General features: G+C 38.0%; 1 protein-coding gene across 4 annotated transcripts in view; it reads right to left on the reverse strand.

Annotated features, from left to right (window-relative positions):
* Window positions 1-697: 697 nt before the first annotated feature.
* UGDH (UDP-glucose 6-dehydrogenase) overlaps window positions 698-22717 on the reverse strand; it is a 34363-nt gene continuing 12343 nt past the window's right edge. For 2 of the 4 annotated variants that reach the window (XM_004009777.5, XM_042251321.2), the window contains exons 3-12: window positions 14509-14610; window positions 11209-11409; window positions 10903-11100; window positions 10055-10202; window positions 7824-7918; window positions 5878-6008; window positions 5522-5655; window positions 4962-5053; window positions 4737-4847; window positions 698-2158 (exon numbers count right to left, since the gene is read on the reverse strand). In XM_004009777.5, the coding sequence (XP_004009826.1) occupies window positions 2048-2158; window positions 4737-4847; window positions 4962-5053; window positions 5522-5655; window positions 5878-6008; window positions 7824-7918; window positions 10055-10202; window positions 10903-11100; window positions 11209-11409; window positions 14509-14610 (1323 nt within the window). In that variant the 3' untranslated portion in view covers window positions 698-2047. Of the gene's footprint in view, window positions 4848-4961; window positions 5054-5521; window positions 5656-5877; window positions 6009-7823; window positions 7919-10054; window positions 10203-10902; window positions 11101-11208; window positions 11410-14508; window positions 14611-22717 lie in introns of all 4 variants that reach the window. The other 2 variants (XM_060416979.1, XM_060416980.1) reach the window with 1 other exon arrangement.

Here is a 22717-nt window from a genome sequence, read left to right on the forward strand (position 1 = left end):
AAACAATGGTAACCATCTTCTTGCAACTTTTCACATAAAGGCTCAAATTGCTATAAATTACCCTACCAAGTCACTTCTTCCCCATTACAGCCAGGTTATATGGCTCTTTGTCTTTTGTATTTTCATCCACTTGCCAGTTCTCCCACCTTCTAATCAGTAACCATGTTTTACACATTTAGTTATCAATTCTAGGCACTGAAGCATCCTGCAACTTAAAACTGGTGCCTTATTCAACTGCTTTAGCAAGACACCTTTGCGTTATAATCCCTTTACTAGACTTTAAGATTGTTAGCAGAATATAAGAATATTCTCAAGAGAAATGAAGAGCAGTTCGTTAATAAGCCCACTCCCATTTCAAAATCTAGGAGTAAGGGACCATCTATTGTCTCTGTTGTTTTGTTTCCTTCACTCTAGTCTGCCAACTTTTTCTTAAAGGGTCAGATAGCAATATATATGATATATATGAAACCATTTAAAATGTAATCATGTAAAAATGTAAAAGACATCTTAGCTCACAGGTTGCTGGCCGGGTTTGGCCCATGGGATTTTGTTTGCCAATACCTGGTCTGTTCTCTTCCTTTCTTGCATCATTTGAAAGAACAACATAATGCCCCTTTCTCAAAAAAGGAGTGATTTTCCTGTCTAATGTCATACTGTCACGAATTTGCACGAGACAAAAAATAACCCACACACTGGCTTATGAAGAATATTTTATTTATGTATTTGATATCTGTACAGATGTCTCTGTCCTCATCTTTATCTCTATTATTGAACTGCAAAATTCCTAAAGGATGAGATTTGTATCTGTTTAACTCAATTTGTATACTCTCGGCAGAGCACAAGCATCAAATGGACATATTTCAATAATGATAAACACAAGAGAAAATCAAATATAAGTCAACAAGAGACATAAGAAAAAAAGCAGATGAAAACACAAAATTCCTTATTTTAGGATTATGCTATACATTAACTTGTAAAATCTACTACTGTAAGTTTATGTATGAGATTATATTGATTTTATTACTTAAAATGGGAGAAACTGCAGTAAGTCACAGGAATAAAATACAAAGTAAAAGTAACAAATAGTTTGGGCTTTTAGACTGAAAAACAATGATCAGTGAGGAAAAACAAGGAATGATACAGACTTTCATTACACTACACTGATTTTTTCTTCATGTTTTTTAAAAAAAGATTACCTTTTAGTCTTATTTGAATTGATAGGAAATGGGCAGTGGACTAAAGAAACCATCGATACAGCCCATTAAAACAAAAGGAGCAAAAGAACAATAACCAAACCAGACCTGTAGGGTTACTTCTAACGTGGAAGCATAGGCGGAAAAAAAGCACAAAGGCCACATTCTGTCCATGGCACCCTCCTCAGTTCAGGGAGACAAGAAATGGCATGGAACACACCTCACCCAATTAATCCAGAAAACTTTAAATCTCCATGACACTATTGGAAAGGTTAACAGGTTTAGCCCAGTATTTAGCACAGCCATTTCATGGCAGAAAATACATGGGGTGGTGGTTTAATCACTAAGTTGTGTCTGACTCTGTTGCAATCCCATGGACTGTAGCCAGCCAAGCTCCTATGTCCATAGAACTTCCCATGCAAGAGTACTGGAGTGAGTAGTCACTTCCTACTCCAGCAGTGAAAATACATACTTAATGACAAGTAGATAAACCACTGATCAGAAAAACTGAGGAGTGTCACTCCCATTACCATTCGATACTGAAGTGCTGCCTAAAGATATTTTATAAAGTAAAAAGTGTTTGAAGTTTAATTTTACAAAAATCGACACCATTAAAAGCAACATGATTATTTGCTACTCATCCAATCACTGAGGTAACAATATTATAAAAATATGTAAAAAAATTCTAGTTTCATAATTACCAGATATGCTAATTCCCATATAGCTAGTATAAATTTGATTATTAAAAAAATAGTTTTGTTTCCTTAAAAGCACTTGGTTCATTTATCATTTAATATCAGATAGATATTTGCTATCTTGAAGTACCAAAAAAGTTCCATATTAAATGGCAGTGTCTATACTCTGGGTTTCTTGTTGGGCATATCCTGAAGACTAAACTTTGGAATTTCACCAGAAGGAGCATATGGAATTCTCTTTGAAGACACCTTCTTGCCAATTGTTTCAATCTAGAGGAGAAAAGAAAATTGTTAACAATACCTAAACGTAACATTTTGCCATACAGTGTAATAAGGGCTAAAACCTAGATGATTTTTTTTTTCTTTTTAAAGGCAGAAGAAGTTTCTCAGGTTGTGTGGGTTGCTGTGAGAGACCTTTGGTTCCTTCCATATTTTTTGTTTCTAGAGTCAGTCTACATTCCCCTTTTCATATTCATATCTAGACATGCTCACTCCTCTCGTTCTTAACACCAGACTCTCAAACAGAATAGGAGATTACATGCCACTGTGGCTTTAAAAGCAGATGTGAAAGCAATAAACAGCCCAGATTCCCATTCATTCACATTCTTCCAAACTCTATTCTAATGTCTTATTTCCCTTATTCTAAAAAACTTGCATAAGTTATAACAGCATAGTTTTTAGAAGTTCAGGCTTCAGAGTCTTCAAGGCTCCAGTTGGAATCCTGACTGATAATTGCTGATATCTAAACTCTCTAAGGTCTTTCTTCCTTGTTCGTAAATGGTGTTACCCACCTACTTCGAAGGGCTGTGGTAAGGATTCAATTAGATAAAATGCTCAGGACAATGTCTGGCATATTAAGTCAACCTTCAATAAACAAATAGTAGTCAATTTTCATTTTTCATATTACATTTAAAACTTTTCCCTCTCTTTCCAAAATTATCAATATTATCTTTACAGATACTGTTTCTTTAATAATAGTTTATCTCCTCTCTACAGCAGAGAGAAATATACTAATTTTCAGAAATGTATTTTTAATTAAAAAGGACTTTTTTAATTAAAAATTAATACTTAATGCTGACTCATACCACAAAGGGCTTCTGCTTATTTATTTGGCCAGGTCTTAGTGGCAGCACGCAAGATCGATCTTCATTGCTACATACAGGATCTTTGACTGTGGCATGTGAACTCTTTATTGAGGCATGTGGGATCTAGTTCCCTGATCAGGAATTGAAAAGAGGCCACCTGCATTGGGAGTGTTGAGTCTTAGTCACTGGACCACCAAGGAGGTCCCTCTGCTTTGCATTAATCAGTTGTCCTATTTAATGGCTTATAAATTCTCTTTATTTAGAAATTCCAGTCTAATAGTTTTTTTAACCCTTACTAGGAATAATTATAAGAGCTCAAACTCATTAAAAAAAAATATATATATATATATGTTTCTGCATTTCTCCTCTAGATGAGTAAAACAGCAATGAGAGAAAATGTTTCTGTGCCTGCAAATAATGTTTAAAAAATAACACTGCTAAGTTAAGTCATGATTGGGAAAAACAGTCCCATTACTCACTAAGGAGGGGTTGGATAGAAGAGTCCCCAGGGTCTTTGATGGAATGTGAACTGACAAGGATGTCATCTGATTTGTGATGCAAGTTAATCTCTCATGGATGAGGAGTGGGCACTGAATCATAAGTAAGAAGGATCTTCAACAAGTCAGTGACAGGTTAAGAGAAACAGATCAGATATTTTGAACAGGGAACGAGGCCTTATCAGTACCTCTCCCAGACAGCTGGTGCTAAGCAGACGCACACAGCCAACTCGAAACACTGCCCCACACTCTGCTCTGCTACGGGACTCTGCTGACAACAATCTCTTGGCAGACTGCTTTATCCTCCCAACCTCCCCCTTGGGGCCCAGACTCCATGTCTGCTGAGGAAATGGAAAGGGGCTCTTTCTTATTAATACCTTTGAGGCCCCTGGTAGAACTGAAGTGGACGCAACACAAAATGTATTGTGCAGCTTTCTGTCTGCTCTCCAAACGTTCCATAACTGACTGACAAGCTTTGCATTAAAAGAGGGCCAGCACCCCTGCAGCTCCCATACTTTTCATTTAGACCTCTCACAGCACCAGCATAGTGCTAAGCACTCAGAGACAGAGGATCCTAAACCAACACGCGACAACTATAGTACTAACACCTTTCTATAGGAATAAATGACCTGGCCTCTGAGGGGTTAGTGTGGCACACACAGTGTAACAGAGTAGCTTTGGAGGCTCTAGGAAAAAAAAAAAATTAATGCCTACACTTTCTTACCTGATGTTTATACGAGGTAGGGTGAGGCACATCTTGGCCCTATAAACTTTGTAAGAGAGACCAAACTGAATGCCCTTTAGGTTATGAATTTGAGGAGGGAGTACAGTATTTCACAAACACCACAGAAACTTCCCAGAGAACTGACTGACGTTTTCCCAGAGTTATATGTTATTGCTAAATGAGAAAATATTAAAATCATAAAACTCACAGCCAGGGATTCCCCTGGTGGTCCAGTGGTTAAGGATTCACCTGTCAGTTCAGGGGACACCCATTATCCGGGAAGATCCCACACGCTGAGGAGCAGCTAAGCCTGTGTGCCACAACTATGGAGGCCATGTTCTGCAGTTACGGAAGCCCACGTGCTCCAGAGCCTGCGCTCTGCAGCAAGAGCAGCCACCAAAATGAGAAGCCCGCACAGCACGACGAAGGCCCAGTGCAGCCAAAAAATAAATGAAAAAGATGAAAACGAAGAAACTCAAAGCCCATTTCAAAAAGCAAATGACCCAACAAGTAAAACAAAACCAATTCAGGATGATGCTTACCTGGAAGCCAATGGTTTGTAGTTCATTGTGGAGCCCATCCAGGACACGTCGTCCATCAAAGATAAAGGCTGGTTTCAGCATTTTTTTATGAATGCGTTCATAATCCAGTTCCTATAAAGAAAGAACCAGAGAAATAATTAGAGCATATACAGGAACGCATACTCCACCCCAAATGCTACTAGAACACCTCTAAAATTTTCCTTAATCTCACTTCTGTCACTTCACCTTAAACATGTCCCACTCAGTGCAAATCACAACAGCATGGGCACCATCACAGGCTTCATAGGGATCTTTGGAAATGGTCACGAGCCGGGCCACTGTAACAACCCAACAAAAAACTGCAGTAAGAAAGGAGTGATTTGAGATTATGCATTTTAACACTAGGACTGCAGGAGGAATTGAGAGTCTGACAGAAGTGGGATGGTCTGGTTGAAATATGAGTGGGGGTAACAGTGAGGGGCCTGGAGTAGTCCCCAGTCTTGTCCCAGAAGCATCTCCTTATAATCTCTGGGGCTTTTTAAAAGAATATCTGGGAAACATTGTTAGAGTAATCTACTTCATTACTTGATTACTAATTAGTAATTATATTACTAATCCACTGGATTACTTCAAATCAAAGTTGATGAAGCAATGTCTGAGAGTTTAATTTTAGAGAAGTGAGGTTGAAAAGAGGGGCCTAGCAATGATAACAATGACAAAAACTGAACAACCAAAGGTTTCCAGAGAATAAATAAGTTTGGGAGCCCAAACTCAAAATGACACGTGGGAGACAAAGCCTGACTCACCTTGGTCATCCTTTGAAACTCCTGGATGAGAAAGATCCACAACTATTTGCTCCCTTGGTACTTTTGGATCATATATATGGAGGTGTGCGCCTTCATCCATCAGATATTTGCTAATATATATACTAGATGACTCTCTGAAGGAAAAAAACAAAACCCAGCTTTGCTATGCTTCTGAATGGCATATATTTTAATACCTATGGAATTTAATATACAGGTGAGATTCTATTTCTTGTGAGGATACGAACGTCCATTTTTAAACTCTTTATACTATACACATACATGTATTTCACATATACAGTTACCATCAAAAAATCAGGATGAGGATTTAAGATTCTCAAAAAGGAAAGAATTAATACCTTGTATCACCGGTGTCCTTTTTGAAAGCAAACCCCAAAATAGCTATCTTCTTATCTGTCACTGTATTAAACAGACTGTCTATGATCCGAGAAGCAAACCTCCTTCTCTGGTAGTCATTCATGTCTATAACCTGAAAGGACGTACACAATTATGCAAGGATCAGTTAAAAGTGGTACAGCCTGTGTATACACTGCGTATACCTTTATGGTTAGTACTCTTGTATGAATACAAACCTTATGAATTAACAGGAGGCAAAAGTTTCCAACCTCTTTAGTATCCACAGATTAGAAAAAAACAAAGAATTTTACCCACTCCCTTCCTTTCCCACTCCTCCCCACCCTGAAAAGTTTAAGTTTCATTTGGTTTTAACTTTACAAGCATCAGACTGGGATGAATGTTAAGGTGAGGAGCACAGGTAAATTCCAACCCCATTTGAGGTCTGCCATGAGGCCAGCCTATAAAGGCACATAGAAAATAGTGTTCTCCTTAGCCAACTTCTCCAAACCCTAAGGAAGCAACTAAACTCCAAAGTACTCGCTCATATGCTTAACCAGACCCCTCATCAAAGCTGAGTGTGAGTAGAAAGAAGATAGAGAACAGTCAAACCACGTACAGAGCTACAGTTGCCTCCAGATGAACCATAACACCATGAACATTTGGAGAAATTTTTAACTAAATGTTACAAGTAAAAGTCTCTGATCATCTAATCTGTTACTCTCCTAAGAATTTATAAACAAACATCATATTTGTGACCAGTAAAGTCTCTGATCATCTAATCTGTTATTCTCCTAAGAATTTATAAACAAACATCATATTTGTGACCAGAGGAATTTAAGGGAAGACTGTTTTTTTTTAAGGCTCTAAGCTTCCAGAAGCCATCTCAGAGTCTGAAAGCTTGGGAAATGAGCTCAAAGCTTTAAAAACTCAAGCCTTTATTTTTTTGCCACATAGCTGCAAGTCATTGTGGGATCTTAGTTCCCCAACCAGGGATCAAATCTGTGCTCCCTGCAGTGGAACCGTGGAATCTTAACCACTGGACTGCCATGGAACCTGGAAAATGAAGCCTTTATCTGCATTTTCCCCACAATGGACAGTAACATAAAGCCGTTACACTGGAGTGAGTGAAAGGAACTTAGAAGTGTATATTCCCCTAAAAATGCTCATTTCCTTACTTTCCTACTCACTGCTGAAATCTGAAAAATTATAAACCTGGGGAAAAAATATTTGGAAAAGATACATACACTGACTGGTATCTTGAGCAGATTACTTAACACTGTTAAGCCTCAGCTTCCCCATCTATAAATGCTGCTGCTGCTGCTAAGTCGCTTCAGTCGTGTCCGACTCTGTGAGACCCCATAGACGGCAGCCCACCAGGCTCCTCCGTCCCTGGGATTCTCCAGGCAAGAACACTGGAGTGGGTTGCCATTTCCTTCTGGGATAATATTAATGATGAGAACTAAGATACTACATACAAAGTATGTAGTATTTAAAGAGTGCCTGGCACAGAGTAAGCACTCAATAAATGTTAACTCTATTTCCAGTTTGAGTAGGGTCTCCAATTTTAGCTCTGTGAATGTCAAAGGGACAAAACAAATATCAACACATGCAAACCATTTGCAAGCATAACAACAGAGGTTCTTCTTTTACTTCTCTCTTATGCCTTTCAGGATGAAGAACTACAATTAAAAGTTCTTGCTTTATACAGGGAGCAAATTTTGTTATTAAAATTAAAAGGAATACTTGTTTATCATAAACTTTCATCATAGCTGATTACCAAAACAGACAAATTATAAACACAGAAGCTCAATAAATAAACCTAAAATGAACAAATTGAATATAATAATAATTGAGTTCCTAGAAAAAATTAATCCTCTCAAAAACATTTGACAGAAAAAGATGACATGTTTTAATCGGAAGTTAATCATAACCTGTTGACTATAAATACCTGCTGCCAATAACGAGCTACTTCAGGCAAATTTAGAGCCTCACAGAGATAAACCAAATTCAGAACATCCTTTTGAAAGCAACTCCCACCAAAACCTGAAGAAAGAAAAAAAAAAATGACAATATTTTCATTTGGAACCACACAACTAAATCATGTTACAAATTTCTGTGTCATACTAATCAGAAGGCCTATGCTAGGATTTTTAATAATAAAATTTGAATGGGGGAAAATTAATGAGTTTATAAATTATGTGAAATTTGCAAGAAACTAATCAACTATAAATAATTTCCTAATAGTTATAAATAATTTTAAATAATTACAAATAATTTAAAATAATTTTCTAACTTAAGTTTTATTGTGGCTACATTTCTATTTTTTCTGTCATTAGCTGGTATAACTGCTCCACATCTCTCACTCTAACACAGAGCTGGCAAACTTTAACATTCCCAGTGAAAAATATTTTAGACTTTGTAGGTCATGTAGTCTCTGGCACAACTATTCAATTCTGCCTTTGTTGCTCAAAAGCAGTCACAGACAATATGTAATCAAATGGGCATAGCTATTTTCCAATAAAACTTTATTTACAAAAAAAAGCTGTGGGCCAGATTTGGCCTAAGGACTATAGTTCACCCACCGCTGTTTGAGTGCAATGCAGTATACAGTGAGGGTTGGCATGAGCTTTGAAGTCAGACATACCTAGCCACTCACTAGTTGTATGACTGAACAACTTATGAAAATTCCCCCAATCCTTAATCAGCAACACTTTTATATAACAGGTTATAAATTAAGATATATAAACACCTGTTTCAGAACTTGTTGCATAATATGCCTTCAGGAAACAGTAGCTATTTTTATTAAATGGTCACTAGAAGTAAATATCAGAAAGACAGAAAAGGCCAGGAAATCAGTACTGAAAAATGGCATAAAGCCCCAGAAACATAGGAAGTGCTGCCTATGGCCCAATCTGTAAAAGACTCTTTTTACCTTTACATCAACTTTATTAATTTAAACCCAAAAGTATACACAGTTCTCATTAAACTCAGTAGTTATATCCTATAAATTCACCACAAAGACTGAATTAGCAAATACTGAAGTGCTGCTTGTAGGTAAAATACAGCATTAGGTTCCTGGGAGCTTCTGGTAATGTTTTCGTCAACTGATCAACATAATCTTGTTTTATGTGCGCTTATATTTAGAGACACCTTATTTAAAAATATTGTTGACCTTCATTAACAATGAACTCAAAGCCAATAGCACTGAAGTGAAGCTTATCAAACCACATGTATTTTCTCTGTAAGGCACATAATTTGCTGACACTTTAGAACACCAGAAAAGATTTCAGCAATATTCTTGAGAGCCATTTTAAACAGTGAAATCACAGAGGGGAAAAAGCACCAAAATGCAAAAACTATGGTACTAAAAAGACCACAAAAACAGCAGACATTTGCAGTATGTGAGCTAAAACAAGAAGGTAAGAGTATTGCCTTATTCAACTTCAACTAGGAATGTTATGTGTTGGGTGACTCAAATTTTATGCTGCTCTGGTCATATCTGCAAATGACCAGATGAGGACTGATGTTGGGTTACAAATACATTTTAGCAAGTAGGCTAAATAATTCACAAATATGGAATCCACAAGTAATGAAGATATTTCACTAAGGTCACATTTGCCACCTCATGCGAAGAGTTGACTCATTGGAAAAGACTCTGATGCTGGGAGGGATTGAGGGCAGGAGGAGAAGGGGACGACCCAGGATGAGATGGCTGGATGGCATCACGGACTCGATGGACGTGAGTCTGAGTGAACTCCGGGAGTTGGTGATGGACAGGGAGGCCTGGCATGCTGCGATTCATGGGATCACAAAGAGTCAGACACGACTGAGTGACTGAACTGAACTGACTGATCAGTAGGAAAAGCAAATGATAAGGAATTTTTTCCTATTGCTTCAGTAAGGTGTTACATGATTTCTGATGTGATCTCCTAAACTTATTCTACCTAAATGTTCTAACAAAACATTAATATATTTCTTCTGAAACACTGAACCATGTTTATATACTAATCAGTCACTAATTATTAAACAATATATGTAACTATTGTCTCACTTAGAAAGTCCCTGATAAGCTGAAGGCTACATATATAATGAAATCATCATTTTAAGGGTGTCAAGCAAAGGCTTCCTTAAAGTTAGAGGTCTAACTTTTTCTAGATGCATAGAAAACTTTCAGCTCACCAACACTGGCTTTCAGAAATTTACTTCCAATTCTCTGGTCCATTCCGATGGCTGTGGCCACCTCTTCTACATCAGCTCCTGTTGCTTCACAGAGGGCACTTATAGAGTTAATGCTGCTGATTCTCTGGGCTAGAAAAGCATTTGCTGTCTTTAAAAAAAAAAAAGGAAGAATACAATGAACTAAAATAAACACTTTATATAATTTGCATTATATTTCAAGTTGATGCAAATTACTGAAGGAGATATGAAAGTTTCTGATGGGTTCAATCTAAAGAGGCAATGGGTGGGTTGGTTCAGAAAAATGTTTTAAATTAGAGAAGATGATTCAGTTCAGTTCAGTTCAGGTCAGTCGCTCAGTCGTGTCCAACTCTTTGCGACCCCATGAATCACAGCATGCCAGGCCTCAAAAGGGACTTCTCTGGTAGTCTAGCGGCTAAGACTCTTTGCCCCCAATGCAGGGGGCCTGGGTTCAATCCCTGGTCAGGGAACTAGATCCCACATGACACAGCTAAGATCCCACATGCTGCAACTGAGACCCAGTTCGGCCAAACAAATAAATATTAAAAAAATAAATAAATAAAGGTGAAGATTTAAAAAAGAGAAAGTAAAAGGAAGGAAATGAGTGATTTTTAAAATTAGTATTTTAGTACACTCTATTTTCTTTTACATATTCTAAAATATTTCAAACCCAAATACTTGATCCCCTTACGAAATTATTTCATAATATACAAGAATATTATCTTCATAAGCATATCTTTTATTAAAAAAGTACCTAGGTAGCTTATCAGCATTAAGAGAAATAAATCCTTGGCTTAAATTTAATAGAGAGTTGAGTGCTACATACTAACCAGTTTGGAAAGTTCTGAAGACCAAGTATTAGTGGTGAGGATCTTTTCTCTGGGAACCCAGTGCTCATACACAGCACACAGTGCTTGCACAGCTCTCTGGCCTTCTGGGGTTTCATCCCCTCCAATCAGTACTCTGTCTGGGTTCTTCAGGTCCTTAATGGCTGTTCCTTCTGCCAAGAACTCAGGGTTGGACAGCACCTAAAATCCCAATGCAAAGGAAAATTTTAAGCTAGAATTAATTATGGACAACTCAAAGCACTGATATTTACATAAGAAGGCCAGATTCTAATGCTTCCTTTTTCATACCTGTAAATTCAAGTTGGGTTTTGTGTTTGCATCAAATATTCGACGAATACTTTCTGCTGCCCGCACTGGGACTGTGCTTTTCTCAGTCACAATTTTGTACCCGTGTGAGTTTTGCACAATGCGTCTAGCACAAGCTTCAATATACTTCAGATCTGCTGCACGGCCTTTTCCCATTCCATAGGTTTTGGTTGGTGTGTTCACCTGATGAAAGTATACGGAAATAAGAACAAAGTATCTGTGAAATGTTCACTTATATCAAGATACACCCTGGACCATCAACTGACTAGTCAAGTGGGAAGTTAACAGCATCAGTAGGCTTGGTTTCACCCTCTATTAATTCCATGGAAATAATACATTTCATAAATATAATACCTTAGGGAACAGCTTGAAGTACCTGGAGAACTCACTCATTACATTTCTACGTTTCTATTGAGAAGCTACTATATATGTGTCAGAGTCAGGATAGCAGGATAGGCAGGGCCTAAGCTAAGACTAGGCTTCCCACATAGCTCATCTGGGCTTCCCTCATAGCTCAGTTGGTAAAGAATCCACCTGCAATGCAGGAGACCCCAGTTTGATTCCTGGGTCAGGAAGATCCACTACAGAAGGGACAGGCTACCCACTCCAGTATTCTTGGGCTTCTCTTGTGGCTCAGCTGGTAAAGAATCCTCTTGCAATATGGGAGACCTGGGTTCAATCCTTGGGTTGGGAAGATCCCCTGGAGAAGGGAAAGGATATCCACTCCAGTATTCTAGCCTGGAGAATTCCATGAACTGTATAGTCCATGGGGTCACAAAGAGTCGGACACCACTGAGTGACTTTCACTTTCACTTCACTAAGCTAAGACTGGAGATATAAAGATGAAGGAGACTCCAAAAGGAGTTCATGGACTGAAATGAAATGTAAGTTCTCTCTTACTTCTTCTCCTGATTATATGTAATATATTATCCTAGTCTTTAAAACTAAACTTAAAACTCCTTGTACTCTTCTTTTTTTATAGACCTATATCAATAAGTTTTTATAAATGTCTGCAGTATCATTCACAAATGCTTTCTTAGCTATTTAGAACTAGAAATTATCTAGCACCTCCAGGATACAGAATACTATGCAGACAAAGACTATCATATAGAAAGAAAAAGAAACCATGAGTTCAGAGTCCAGGCATTTAGTTTTGGCGTAGCTGTATCATGTAACCGTGGGGAAGTATGGCTGCCTTTGTCTCAATGACCTCACTGGAAAATGAGAATAACACATTCTCTAAAATCTAACTCATGAGTTTCAAAACATTCACATAAAAGTGAAAATACTCTGAGAAGTCCAAACTTCTATATAGGAATAATTTTTGAACCAGTATGTAGCACCAATTTTCTTCTCTTGACAAGCTTATGACTAAATGGGAGACCAAATAAAAGAATGAAACCAAAATAAATCAAAACATGAAGATTTAGATGAGGTGTGAGAAGCATGAGGAAATTTTGTTTATATGCATGGACCAACTTAGGAAAAGACTTAGGTATGGAAGTCAGGGTGCGGTGGCGCACAGAAGGGCGAAGACGACTGATAAGACAATGTGAGCCATGCTGGAGATGTGGGATGACCAGATGGTTTCCCCAGGTAAAGGAGCTCTAAAGATAACCATTGAAAACTGATTCCATAGCATAAAACTATTCCTACCTGGAATTCGCCTAAAAATAATTTGGGTAATCTAGGATGGGAGAGAAGTATAAAAGAAGATTGGGGACTTCCCTGGTGGTCCAGTGGTCAAGACTCCATTCTTCCACTGCAGGGGGTGTGGGTTTGATCCTTGGTTGGGGGAACTAAGATCCCACATACCCCGAGGAGCAGCCAAAAAAATTATAAAGACAAAAAACACGAATGACCATGATGACTGTTGACAATGGAGAATGGTTACGTAGGGGTTCATTATATTGTTGGTTCCATTTTTTGCATAAGTTTGCTATTTTTCATAATGAAAAGTATACAACAAGCACAATTTGAAAAAAAAACTGATGCAGAGAAAAATGGAAGCTAGGTAGGAGTCATACCACAAAAATAACTCTAACAGGCACACAAAGCAATAGCTTGGAAAGATTCAAGGGAGTCAAGGGAGCTCAGGCAGTGTATAATCAGCTGTCTTTGCCAGAACACACTAAGGTAAACTCTATTGCCTTAAGAATAGATTCTTTAAAAAAATATTTCTTATTCTTACAGAAAAGTCCCCTATTCCCATTCTAGGTTGTGGTTATCCAAATGTTGGGACTAAGGTAACTTCTTGATTTTCTCCAAGCATCTAGATACTCCCAAATAATTTCTCCTTTTCTATGCCTCTACCCTAACCTTCTACAAGCTTGAGCAGACAAAGGATAGGTGAGTCACAAAACTGGCACCAGTTCCTCTGAAGTAATTTTTAAAAAGACTGAATTCATAGCGCAGTTTCACCAAGGGTTTCATTACTACTTTCTCCTGGAGTTCCTATTTCCTCACAGTACTGCTTTTGCCTTGATACACATAATCAATTCAACATCATCTCTACTCTATGGATGCCCCTGGTGTTTTCTTTATCTCATGGAACCCTGTCCAAGCTCACACCACTGGCTTTCCCCTTACTCCATAAGGTTATAAAGGTCTTAAGTCATATAACACGCTAGCTCAGCTACCACCTGGTGATAACTATACCATCACACACAGAATATTTGAGTCACCAAAACAGCAAGAAAAAAAGCTACCTTGGTTCACATATTGGATTACCAGAGTGTATTCCCAAGCACTGATTCTACTTTTTTAAATTACAAAGGTACAACAGTTAAGTTCTATTATGAACTGAAGTTATTTATGGACTAGCCTAACAACCTAATCAAGATATGCCAAGTGCTAAATAATTAATTTAAAATGACTTTTGGAATATAAATTCATCTAGATAGGAGATGGTTGTACAGTTGCAGCAAACTTTACCTGATTCTTTTTACCGTACCTACACTAAGCAGGGGAACCAAGAAACAACGAAATACATATACTATCACCCTATGTGCTCATGTGTGCTCACGAGTTATCAACACTTCCTAATTCTAGATCTCAGACTAGAACTTTCTCTGAACTTATTTATTCAATGATCTGAAATGATCAGATGTTCATAGAGTTTGGTGAATTGTTGGATAAAATTAGTAAGCATCAAAATTCAACTGGACAACTTTATACTAAGTAATGCTATGGCTTAATGCCACTGGATTTATTATTAAACTACAATGAAACTTCTATACAGACAAGAATACATTAACTCACACAGCAAAGGAAAATACTTACAGAAATAAACACAAGATCAGCTTCCTTAATGGCATCATCAATATTGGTAGAAAAAAATAAATTTTTTCCTCGACAGGACTCTACCACTTCTTTTAGTCCTGGCTAAAAAGAGAAAAGAAACGAAGTTGCACATAAATTTTACCAGCCAGATGAGATAACCCAATAGTACAGAATTGCATTCATTCAGGGAAAGGTCATGTTGTAATTTAAAGGTCTAGATTTGCTCTCAAATAACACCTCTGTAGAAAACTCAAAGATCAAACTGGTACCAAAGGCCATCTAATGCACATTATGTAACATAAAAAAAAAAACAAAGCAAAACTGAACTTGAACAATTAAAGCAGCAGGTCAACTTAATGCATTTCATTGCTGACCATGTTCCAGACTATTTCATAAGAGTTAACAGTTAACACCAAGTATCACATAATGATCAGGAAAGTCAAAGTCTTTTGTGATTTCAAGTAAACATTTGATTTTGCATCGTCATTATGAATGCAGGTTTACTCCCATGAATCCAGGTTGTAGAACACAGACCATTCAGACTAGTTGTGAAATAGTCGATAAATATTTACACATGCGTAAATTTATAACTTTTCTAAGTCCTATTATAAGAAACATGTCTATCCAAAAAATTGTTACTTTCCCATATAATTTTTTAAGTTGATATCTTTTTTCATCTTTATTCAGTTCAAGAAATTTCTCTTTTTTTGTCCGAATGGCATGCAGGATCTTAGTTTCCTGACCAGGATCAAACCCTTGCCCCCTGCAGCGGAAGTGTGGAGTCTTAACCCTTGGATAGCCAGGGAAGTCCCTGGTGTCACCAGTTATAGCAACTGTTTCCTTATTTTGACTAGGTTCTAGAAAATTAAGGGGTTATTTTACAGAGATTTAATTCAATCCTATATATAATCTTCCGGTGTTTAAATTAAAGTAACCTAAAATCAGAGCAATGCAGAATTTATAATAAGTCTTAATAAGACTTCAACATGAACAACTACATTATTCCATTAAAATCAATGGGATATTTGTAGATATCCAAAACAAACGCAGAAGCAGTTTATAATATAGGTTCTACCTCTTATTAGGTTCATTATGTAATTATCATAATTAGTATTTCGAATTTATATGGTACTTTTTAATGGAAGAACTCAGATCTTTTCACAGGTTAAAATTAGCTTTTGTTTTATTCAGAAAAAGCAAAGCAAATTATCCAGTTTGGTTTTTTTAGAAGTAGTTATTAAATGGCTTTTTAAAGTGAACAAAATTAACATTAAAGTAATAACTATTTAATAAATATGGTAACACAAAAAGTTTTCATTGTTAAATATTAACAGAATCTACTATTCTGTTCTCTGAGTAAAAACATGAATACCTTATTACCAAGTTTCATCTGATGGTCATTACTATTTCCTTCTTAGACAGTAAAAATGCCTAATTTTATTAATATAGTTTTGACCCATAAAATATAAACTTATAACATTAACCACTGGACCACCAGGGAAAAAAATCACAATGAGCACAACTTTGTGGACCCTAAATACACTTAGCTGAGTTTTTCAAGGTAGCTTGGTAATATATTTACTTGTCCTCTCATTCTGAGATTACTGCTCCAACCTACACTACAGGTTCTTCAGAGGATTGTACCTCCCATGTTCCAACAACTGAGATTGACCAATGTTCCAGTCATTTTTATTTCCCGTTCCCACCAACAAAACAGTATCTTTATCCATTCTTATCTGCATGCCTGTGTGCTCAGTCCTGTCTGACCCCATTGACTGTAGTCTGCCAGGCTCTTCTGCCCATGGGATTTTGCTGGCAAGCATATTAGAGCGGGTTGCCATTTCCTCTTCCAGGACATCTTCCCAACCCAGAGATCAAACCCTAGTCTCTTGAACTGGCAGGTGGATTCTTTACCACTGAAACACCTGAGAAGCCCCATCCTTGTTTACTTCCTTCCAATTTCTGAGAAGGGGACTTTCAAGGCCAATTCCTTTTCTTGTGCTTTTGACCTCATCATCTTTGCTATTTTTCTAGACTTTAATTCCATCAGTTAGCTTCTTTCTTATAATTTTGACCTTTCCTTCTCTATGTGATTTGTCTACCTTAGTTTATTAACATGCTCGATTCTTTATCAACCATAGGAAAAAAATATAAATTAAAAAAAAAATCATCTTTACCCCATGTCCCTCTCCAGTGACCACCACCTTTATTTCCTTACTAAACTTTTTAAGAGTCATTCCTTTTCTACACTCTTACTTCTCCAATCTCCTACCACTTGTAATTGTTCTTGTAAAACCTGCAATGGCCTCCATAATATTGAATTTCAAGAATACGTCTCATCTCTTACTCCTGCTGTATCTGTCATAATTGACAGCTTATTCACTCTGCAAATACTTGTCAAGTAGTGACTGAGTACTGGCCCCTGTGTTAGTCACTCATAATCAAGACATATTCTTTATGGAGTTTGCACCACTAAAACTCTTCTGGGTTTTAGTTCACCTTCTCTAAGCTATTCTTCATAGCTTCCCTAAGGCATTTCTTCCTCCACCACCATCAGACATTGGTATTTTCCAGGGTTCTGCCCTTGACTCATGCTCTATTCTCACTATAGGTCCTTCCTGAGAGAGCTAACCTACTCTGATTTTACTGCTGCCTGCATAATATTGTTTTTAATACCTGGATAATCTTAACGTTACCTCTTCAGACTTGAATTCTTTTTCTTCTTTTAGGCCATGCCTTGTGGCATGTGGAATCTTAGTTCTCCAACCAAGGACTGAACCCAGGCCTCGGCTGTGAAGGTGCCAAGACTTAAATCACTGGACCACCAGGGAATTCCCCAGCCCTGAATTCCTGAATACCATTCTAGATTCATTCCTCTCCTTCATCCTTTCATATAATCAACAGTCAAGTCTGATCATTTTTCTTTCTAAATATTTCCCTTGGGAATCACCTAGGTGGTCTAGGGGTTAGGATTCTGAGCTCTCAGTGCTGAGGGCCTGGATTCAATCCCTAGTTGGATCACACAGGCCTCAGTAGTCAGTCAGTTCAGTCGCTCAGTCGTACCCGACTCTTTGCGACCCCCTGGACTGCAGTATGCCAGGCCTCCCTGTCCATCACCAACTCCCGGAGTTCACTCAGACTCATGTCCATTGAGTCAGTGATGCCATCCAACCATCTCATCCTCTGTCATCCCCTTCTCCTCCTGCCTTCAATCTTTCCCAGCATCAGGGTCTATTCCAATGAGTCAGTTCTTCACATCAGGTGGCCAAAGTATTGGAGTTTCAGCTTCAGCATCAGTCTTTCCAATGAATATTCAGTACTGATCTCCTTTAGGATGGACTGATTGGATCTCCTTGCAGTCCAAGGGACTCTCAAGAGACTTCTCCAACACCACAGTTCAAAAGTATCAATTCTTTGGCACTCAGCTTTCTTTATAGTTCAACTCTCACATCCATACTTGACTACTGAAAAAACCATAGCTTTGACTAGACAGACCTTTGTTGGAAAAGTAATGTCTCTGCTTTTTAATAAGCTGTCTAGGTTGGTCATAACTTTTCTTCCAAGGAGCAAGCGTGTTTTAATTTCATGACTGCAGTCACCATCTGCAGTGATTTTGGAGTCCCAAAAAATAAAATCTGACACTGTTTCCACTGTTTCCCCATCTATTTCCCATGAAGTGATGGGACCAGATGCCATGATCTTCGTTTTCTGAATGTTGAGCTTTAAGTCAACATTTTCACTCTCCTCTTTCACTTTCATCAAGAGGCTCTTTAGTTCTTCTTCACTTTCCGCCATAAGGGTGGTGTTACCTGCATATCTGAGGTTATTGATATTTCTCCCAGTAATCTTGATTCCAGCTTGTGTTTCATCCAGCCCAGCATTTCTCATGATGTACTCTGCATATAAGTTAAATAAGCAGGGTGACAATATACAGCCTTAATGTACTCCTTTCCTGACTTAGAACCAGTCTGTTGTTCCATGTCCAGTTCTAACTGTTGCTTCCTGACCTGCATACAGATTTCTCAAGAGGCAGGTTAGGTGGTCTAGTATTCCCATCTCTTTCAGAATTTTCCACAGTTTGTGGTGATCCACACAGTCGAAGGCTTTGGCATAGTCAATAAAGCAGAAGTAGATGTTTGTCTGGAACTCTCTTGCTTTTTCGATGCTCCAACAGATGTTGGCAATTTGATCTCTGGTTCCTCTGCCTTTTCTAAATCCAGCTTGTATACCTGGAAATTCATGGTTCCTGTACTGTTGAACCCTGTCTTGAAGAATTTCAAGCATTACTTTGTTAGTGTGTGAGATGAGTGCAATTGTGCGGTAGTTTGAGCATTCTTTGGCATTGCCTTTCTTTGGGATTGGAATGAAAACTGACCTCTTCCAGTCCTGTGGCCACTGCTGAGTTTTCCAAATTTGCTGGCTTATTGAGTGCAGCACTTTTATAGCATCATCTTTTAGGATTTTAAATAGCTCAACTGGAATTCTATCACCTCCACTGGCTTTGTTCATAGTGATTCTTACTAAGGCCCACTTGACTTTGCATTCCAGGATGTCTGGCTCTAAGTGAGTGATCACATGATCGTGATTATCTCTGAGAACCTCACGAACAGTATGAAAAGGCAAAAAGATAGGACACAAGCCTCAGGGTAAAGTAAAAAAAAAAAATTTCTCTAATCTAGTGAGTCTCAGAGTAAGTGGAGTGAGGATGGAATGACTCTCAAGGAAGCTGTGCATTCAAAAGAGCTCATTAAATATGATAACACATATGATTTATCATTTCTCTATCAGTGACAAGGACTTAAACATAAATCACCAAGAGTCTCTCTAACATGAAAAATCAATACCATAAATTTAATAGTATCATTGAAAACAAATATCTACTTGTATATTTTATTTATTTTTTTAAAGAAATATTCTTCTTCTTTTAATTTTATTTAGTTTTGGTTGTGGTGGGTCTTCACTGCTAGTGGAAGCCACTGTCCAGTTGGGGCACCTGGGCCTCTCACAGCAGTGGCCTCCCCTGCAGAGCACAGGCTCCAGGGCTTGCAGGCTGAAGCAGTCCCAGCTCCTGGGCTCCACAGCACAGGCTCAATAGTTGTGGCACCTGGGACTGGCTGCTCCATGGCATGTGGGGGCCTCCTGGACCAGGGATTGAACCTGCATCCCCCACACTGGCAGGTGGGCTCTTCACCACTGAGCCACCAGGAAAGCCTGGTTGCATATTTTAACTGGATTATAGGATACAGATTTAAGGAGGAAGTTGATTGCAAAGGTATCTGAAGTTTCTCCGGAAATAAAATATTTCTCTGCCTTGTCCAAGATCAGTTCAGTTCAGTCGCTCAGTCGTGTCCGACTCTTTGCGATCCCATGAATCGCAGCACATCAGGCCTCCCTGTCCATCACCAACTCCCGGAGTTCACTCAGACTCACGTCCATCGAGTCAGTGATGCCATCCAGCCATCTCATCCTCTGTCATCGCCTTCTCCTCCTGCCCCCAATCCCTCCCAGCATCAGAGTCTTTTCCAATGAGTCAATTCTTTTCATGAGGTGGCCAAAGTACTGGAGTTTCAGCTTTAGCATCATTCCCTCCAAAGAAATCCCAGGGTTGATCTTCTTCAGAAAGGACTGGTTGGATCTCCTTGCAGTCCAAGGGACTCGCAAGATTCTTCTCCAACACCACAGATCAAACGCATCAATTCTTTGGCACTCAGCCTTCTTCACAGTCCAACTCTCACATCCATACATGACCACTGGGAAAACCATAGCGTTGACTAGACGGACCTTTGTTGACAAAGTCTCTGCTTTTGAATATGCTGTCTAGGTTGGTCATAACTTTTCTTCCAAGGAGTAAGCATCTTTTAATTTCATGGCTGCAATCACCATCTGCAGTGATTTTGGAGCCCCCAGAAATAAAGTCTGACACTGTTTCCACTGTTTCCCCATCTACTTCCCATGAAGTGATGGGACCAGATGCCATGATCTTCGTTTTCTGAATGTTGAGCTTTAAGCCAACTTTTTCACTCTCCTCTTTGACTTTCATCAAGAGGCTTTTTAGTTCCTCTTCACTTTCTGCCATAAGGGTGGTGTCATCTGCATATCTGAGGTTATTGATATTTCTCCCGGCAATCTTGATTCCAGCTTGTATTTCTTCTAGTCCAGCATTTCTCCTGATGTACTCTGCGTATAAGTTAAATAAGCAGGGTGACAATATACAGCCTTGATGTACTCCTTTCCTGATTTAGAACCAGTCTGTTGTTCCATGTCCAGTTCTAACTGTTGCTTCCTGACCTGCATACAGATTTCTCAAGAGGCAGGTTAGGTGGTCTGGTATTCCCATCTCTTTCAGAATTTTCCACAGTTTATTGTGATCCACACAGTCAAAGGCTTTGGCATAGTCAATGGTCAGTGTAAAATCACAACTGGTAACAATATGTATAAGCTACTCAGTAAAGGAATTCATAAAACAGCATGAACTCTGGTTAAACTTGTCACTTGTTCTTCTTTCACAGTTCTCCCTATTTGACATTTCACCTAACATTCACACCTTCAATATGGCCAAGGAAATGTGTAGGAATAGTTTTACAACACAAAATAAAGAAATAAATTTTGTTCCATTTTGGAACAAAGGCCTAACATATATTTGAAAATGGATAATTGGGTCACATGGCTCATTTTCCTAATTTTTTCCCCCAATTTTTTTTTTTAAATACACAATGCTACGGAAATAATCTATTTTCTTCTGATTCATAAATTCCTTCAGTAGGTGTCTTTTAACAACTAATGTCTAAGAAATACACATGAAAATTATAAGCCTAAAGTCATTTACTTGCTAAGAGGAAAACCATTCTACTTGTTAAAACAAGAATCTTCTTGTTACAAGAAGATTCCTTCTAGAATTTTAAAGTAGCAATGCCATGTTTTTAACCTCCAAAGTCAGCTGGGTTTTATTGAAAGACTCCATTTCTTTGCAAGCTACACTAACTAGTACAGGACTGAAATAGCTGCTTAGCTTATCATCATCTAATTTTCTGGAGTAGACATATTAAAAATGAGATAAAAAGACTATGAAGACCAAATAATTACAACTTTACATAAAGCCAATACAATTATGGGCTGTTAGAGTTCTGAGAACTCAAACATTGTTTCGAATGGGCAGCCGTGCTAGATAGACTTTCAAATCTTTTAGATTCTATTTAAAGAGTTTTAAAGAAGAAAAATTTCATGAAATAAAAGTGTGAAACAACAAGAAAGACTTTTGATTTTTTTGGTAGGTTAGTGAGAAAAAACAAGTAAGACATGGAAAAAAATCATCTTAGATCTTAATTCTTTTTCTCTAAGTATATATCCCAATTGGATTCAATATCAGTGTAGAATACTATTGTGTTTTTTTGGAGGAATTTAACTTTTAATTTTTCAAAAAAAAAATATAACATGGCAAGGTGAGATCACTGATTCACTTCTTCTGTGGCTATTACTTTTATTTTGGGTATTTGGCTGTTATTTATTTTTTATTTAGGTATAGTTAAATAAAAAATAAATAAATAAGTAAGTAATGCTCAAAATTCTCCAAGCCAGGCTTCAGCAATACATGAACTGTGAACTCCCTGATGTTCAAGCTGGTTTTAGAAAAGGCAGAGGAACCAGAGATCAAATTGCCAACATCCGCTGGATCATGGAAAAAGCAAGAGAGTTCCAGAAAAACATCTATTTCTGCTTTATTGACTATGCCAAAGCCTTTGACTGTGTGGATCACAATAAACTGTGGAAAATTCTGAAAGAGATGGGAATACCAGACCACCTAACCTGCCTCTTGAGAAATCTGTATGCAGGTCAGGAAGCAAAACAGTTAGAAATGGACATGGAACAACAGACTGGTTCCAAATAGGAAAAGGAGTACGTCAAGTCTTTATATTGTCACCCTGCTTATTTAACTTATATGCAGAGTACATCATGAGAAACGCTGGACTGGCAGAAACACAAGCTGGAATCAAGATTGCCGGGAGAAATATCAATCACCTCAGATATGCAGATGACACCACCCTTATGGCAGAAAGTGAAGAAGAACTAAAAAGCCTCTTGATCAAAGTGAAACAGGAGAGTGAAAAAGCTGGCTTAATGCTCAACATTCAGAAAATGAGGATCATGGCATCTGGTCCCATCACTTCATGGGAAATAGATGGGGAAACAGTGGAAACAGTGTCAGACTTTA

This window comes from Ovis aries, chromosome 6 (assembly GCF_016772045.2).
Source record: "Ovis aries strain OAR_USU_Benz2616 breed Rambouillet chromosome 6, ARS-UI_Ramb_v3.0, whole genome shotgun sequence".
In the NCBI taxonomy this organism is placed as follows: Eukaryota; Metazoa; Chordata; class Mammalia; order Artiodactyla; family Bovidae; genus Ovis; species Ovis aries.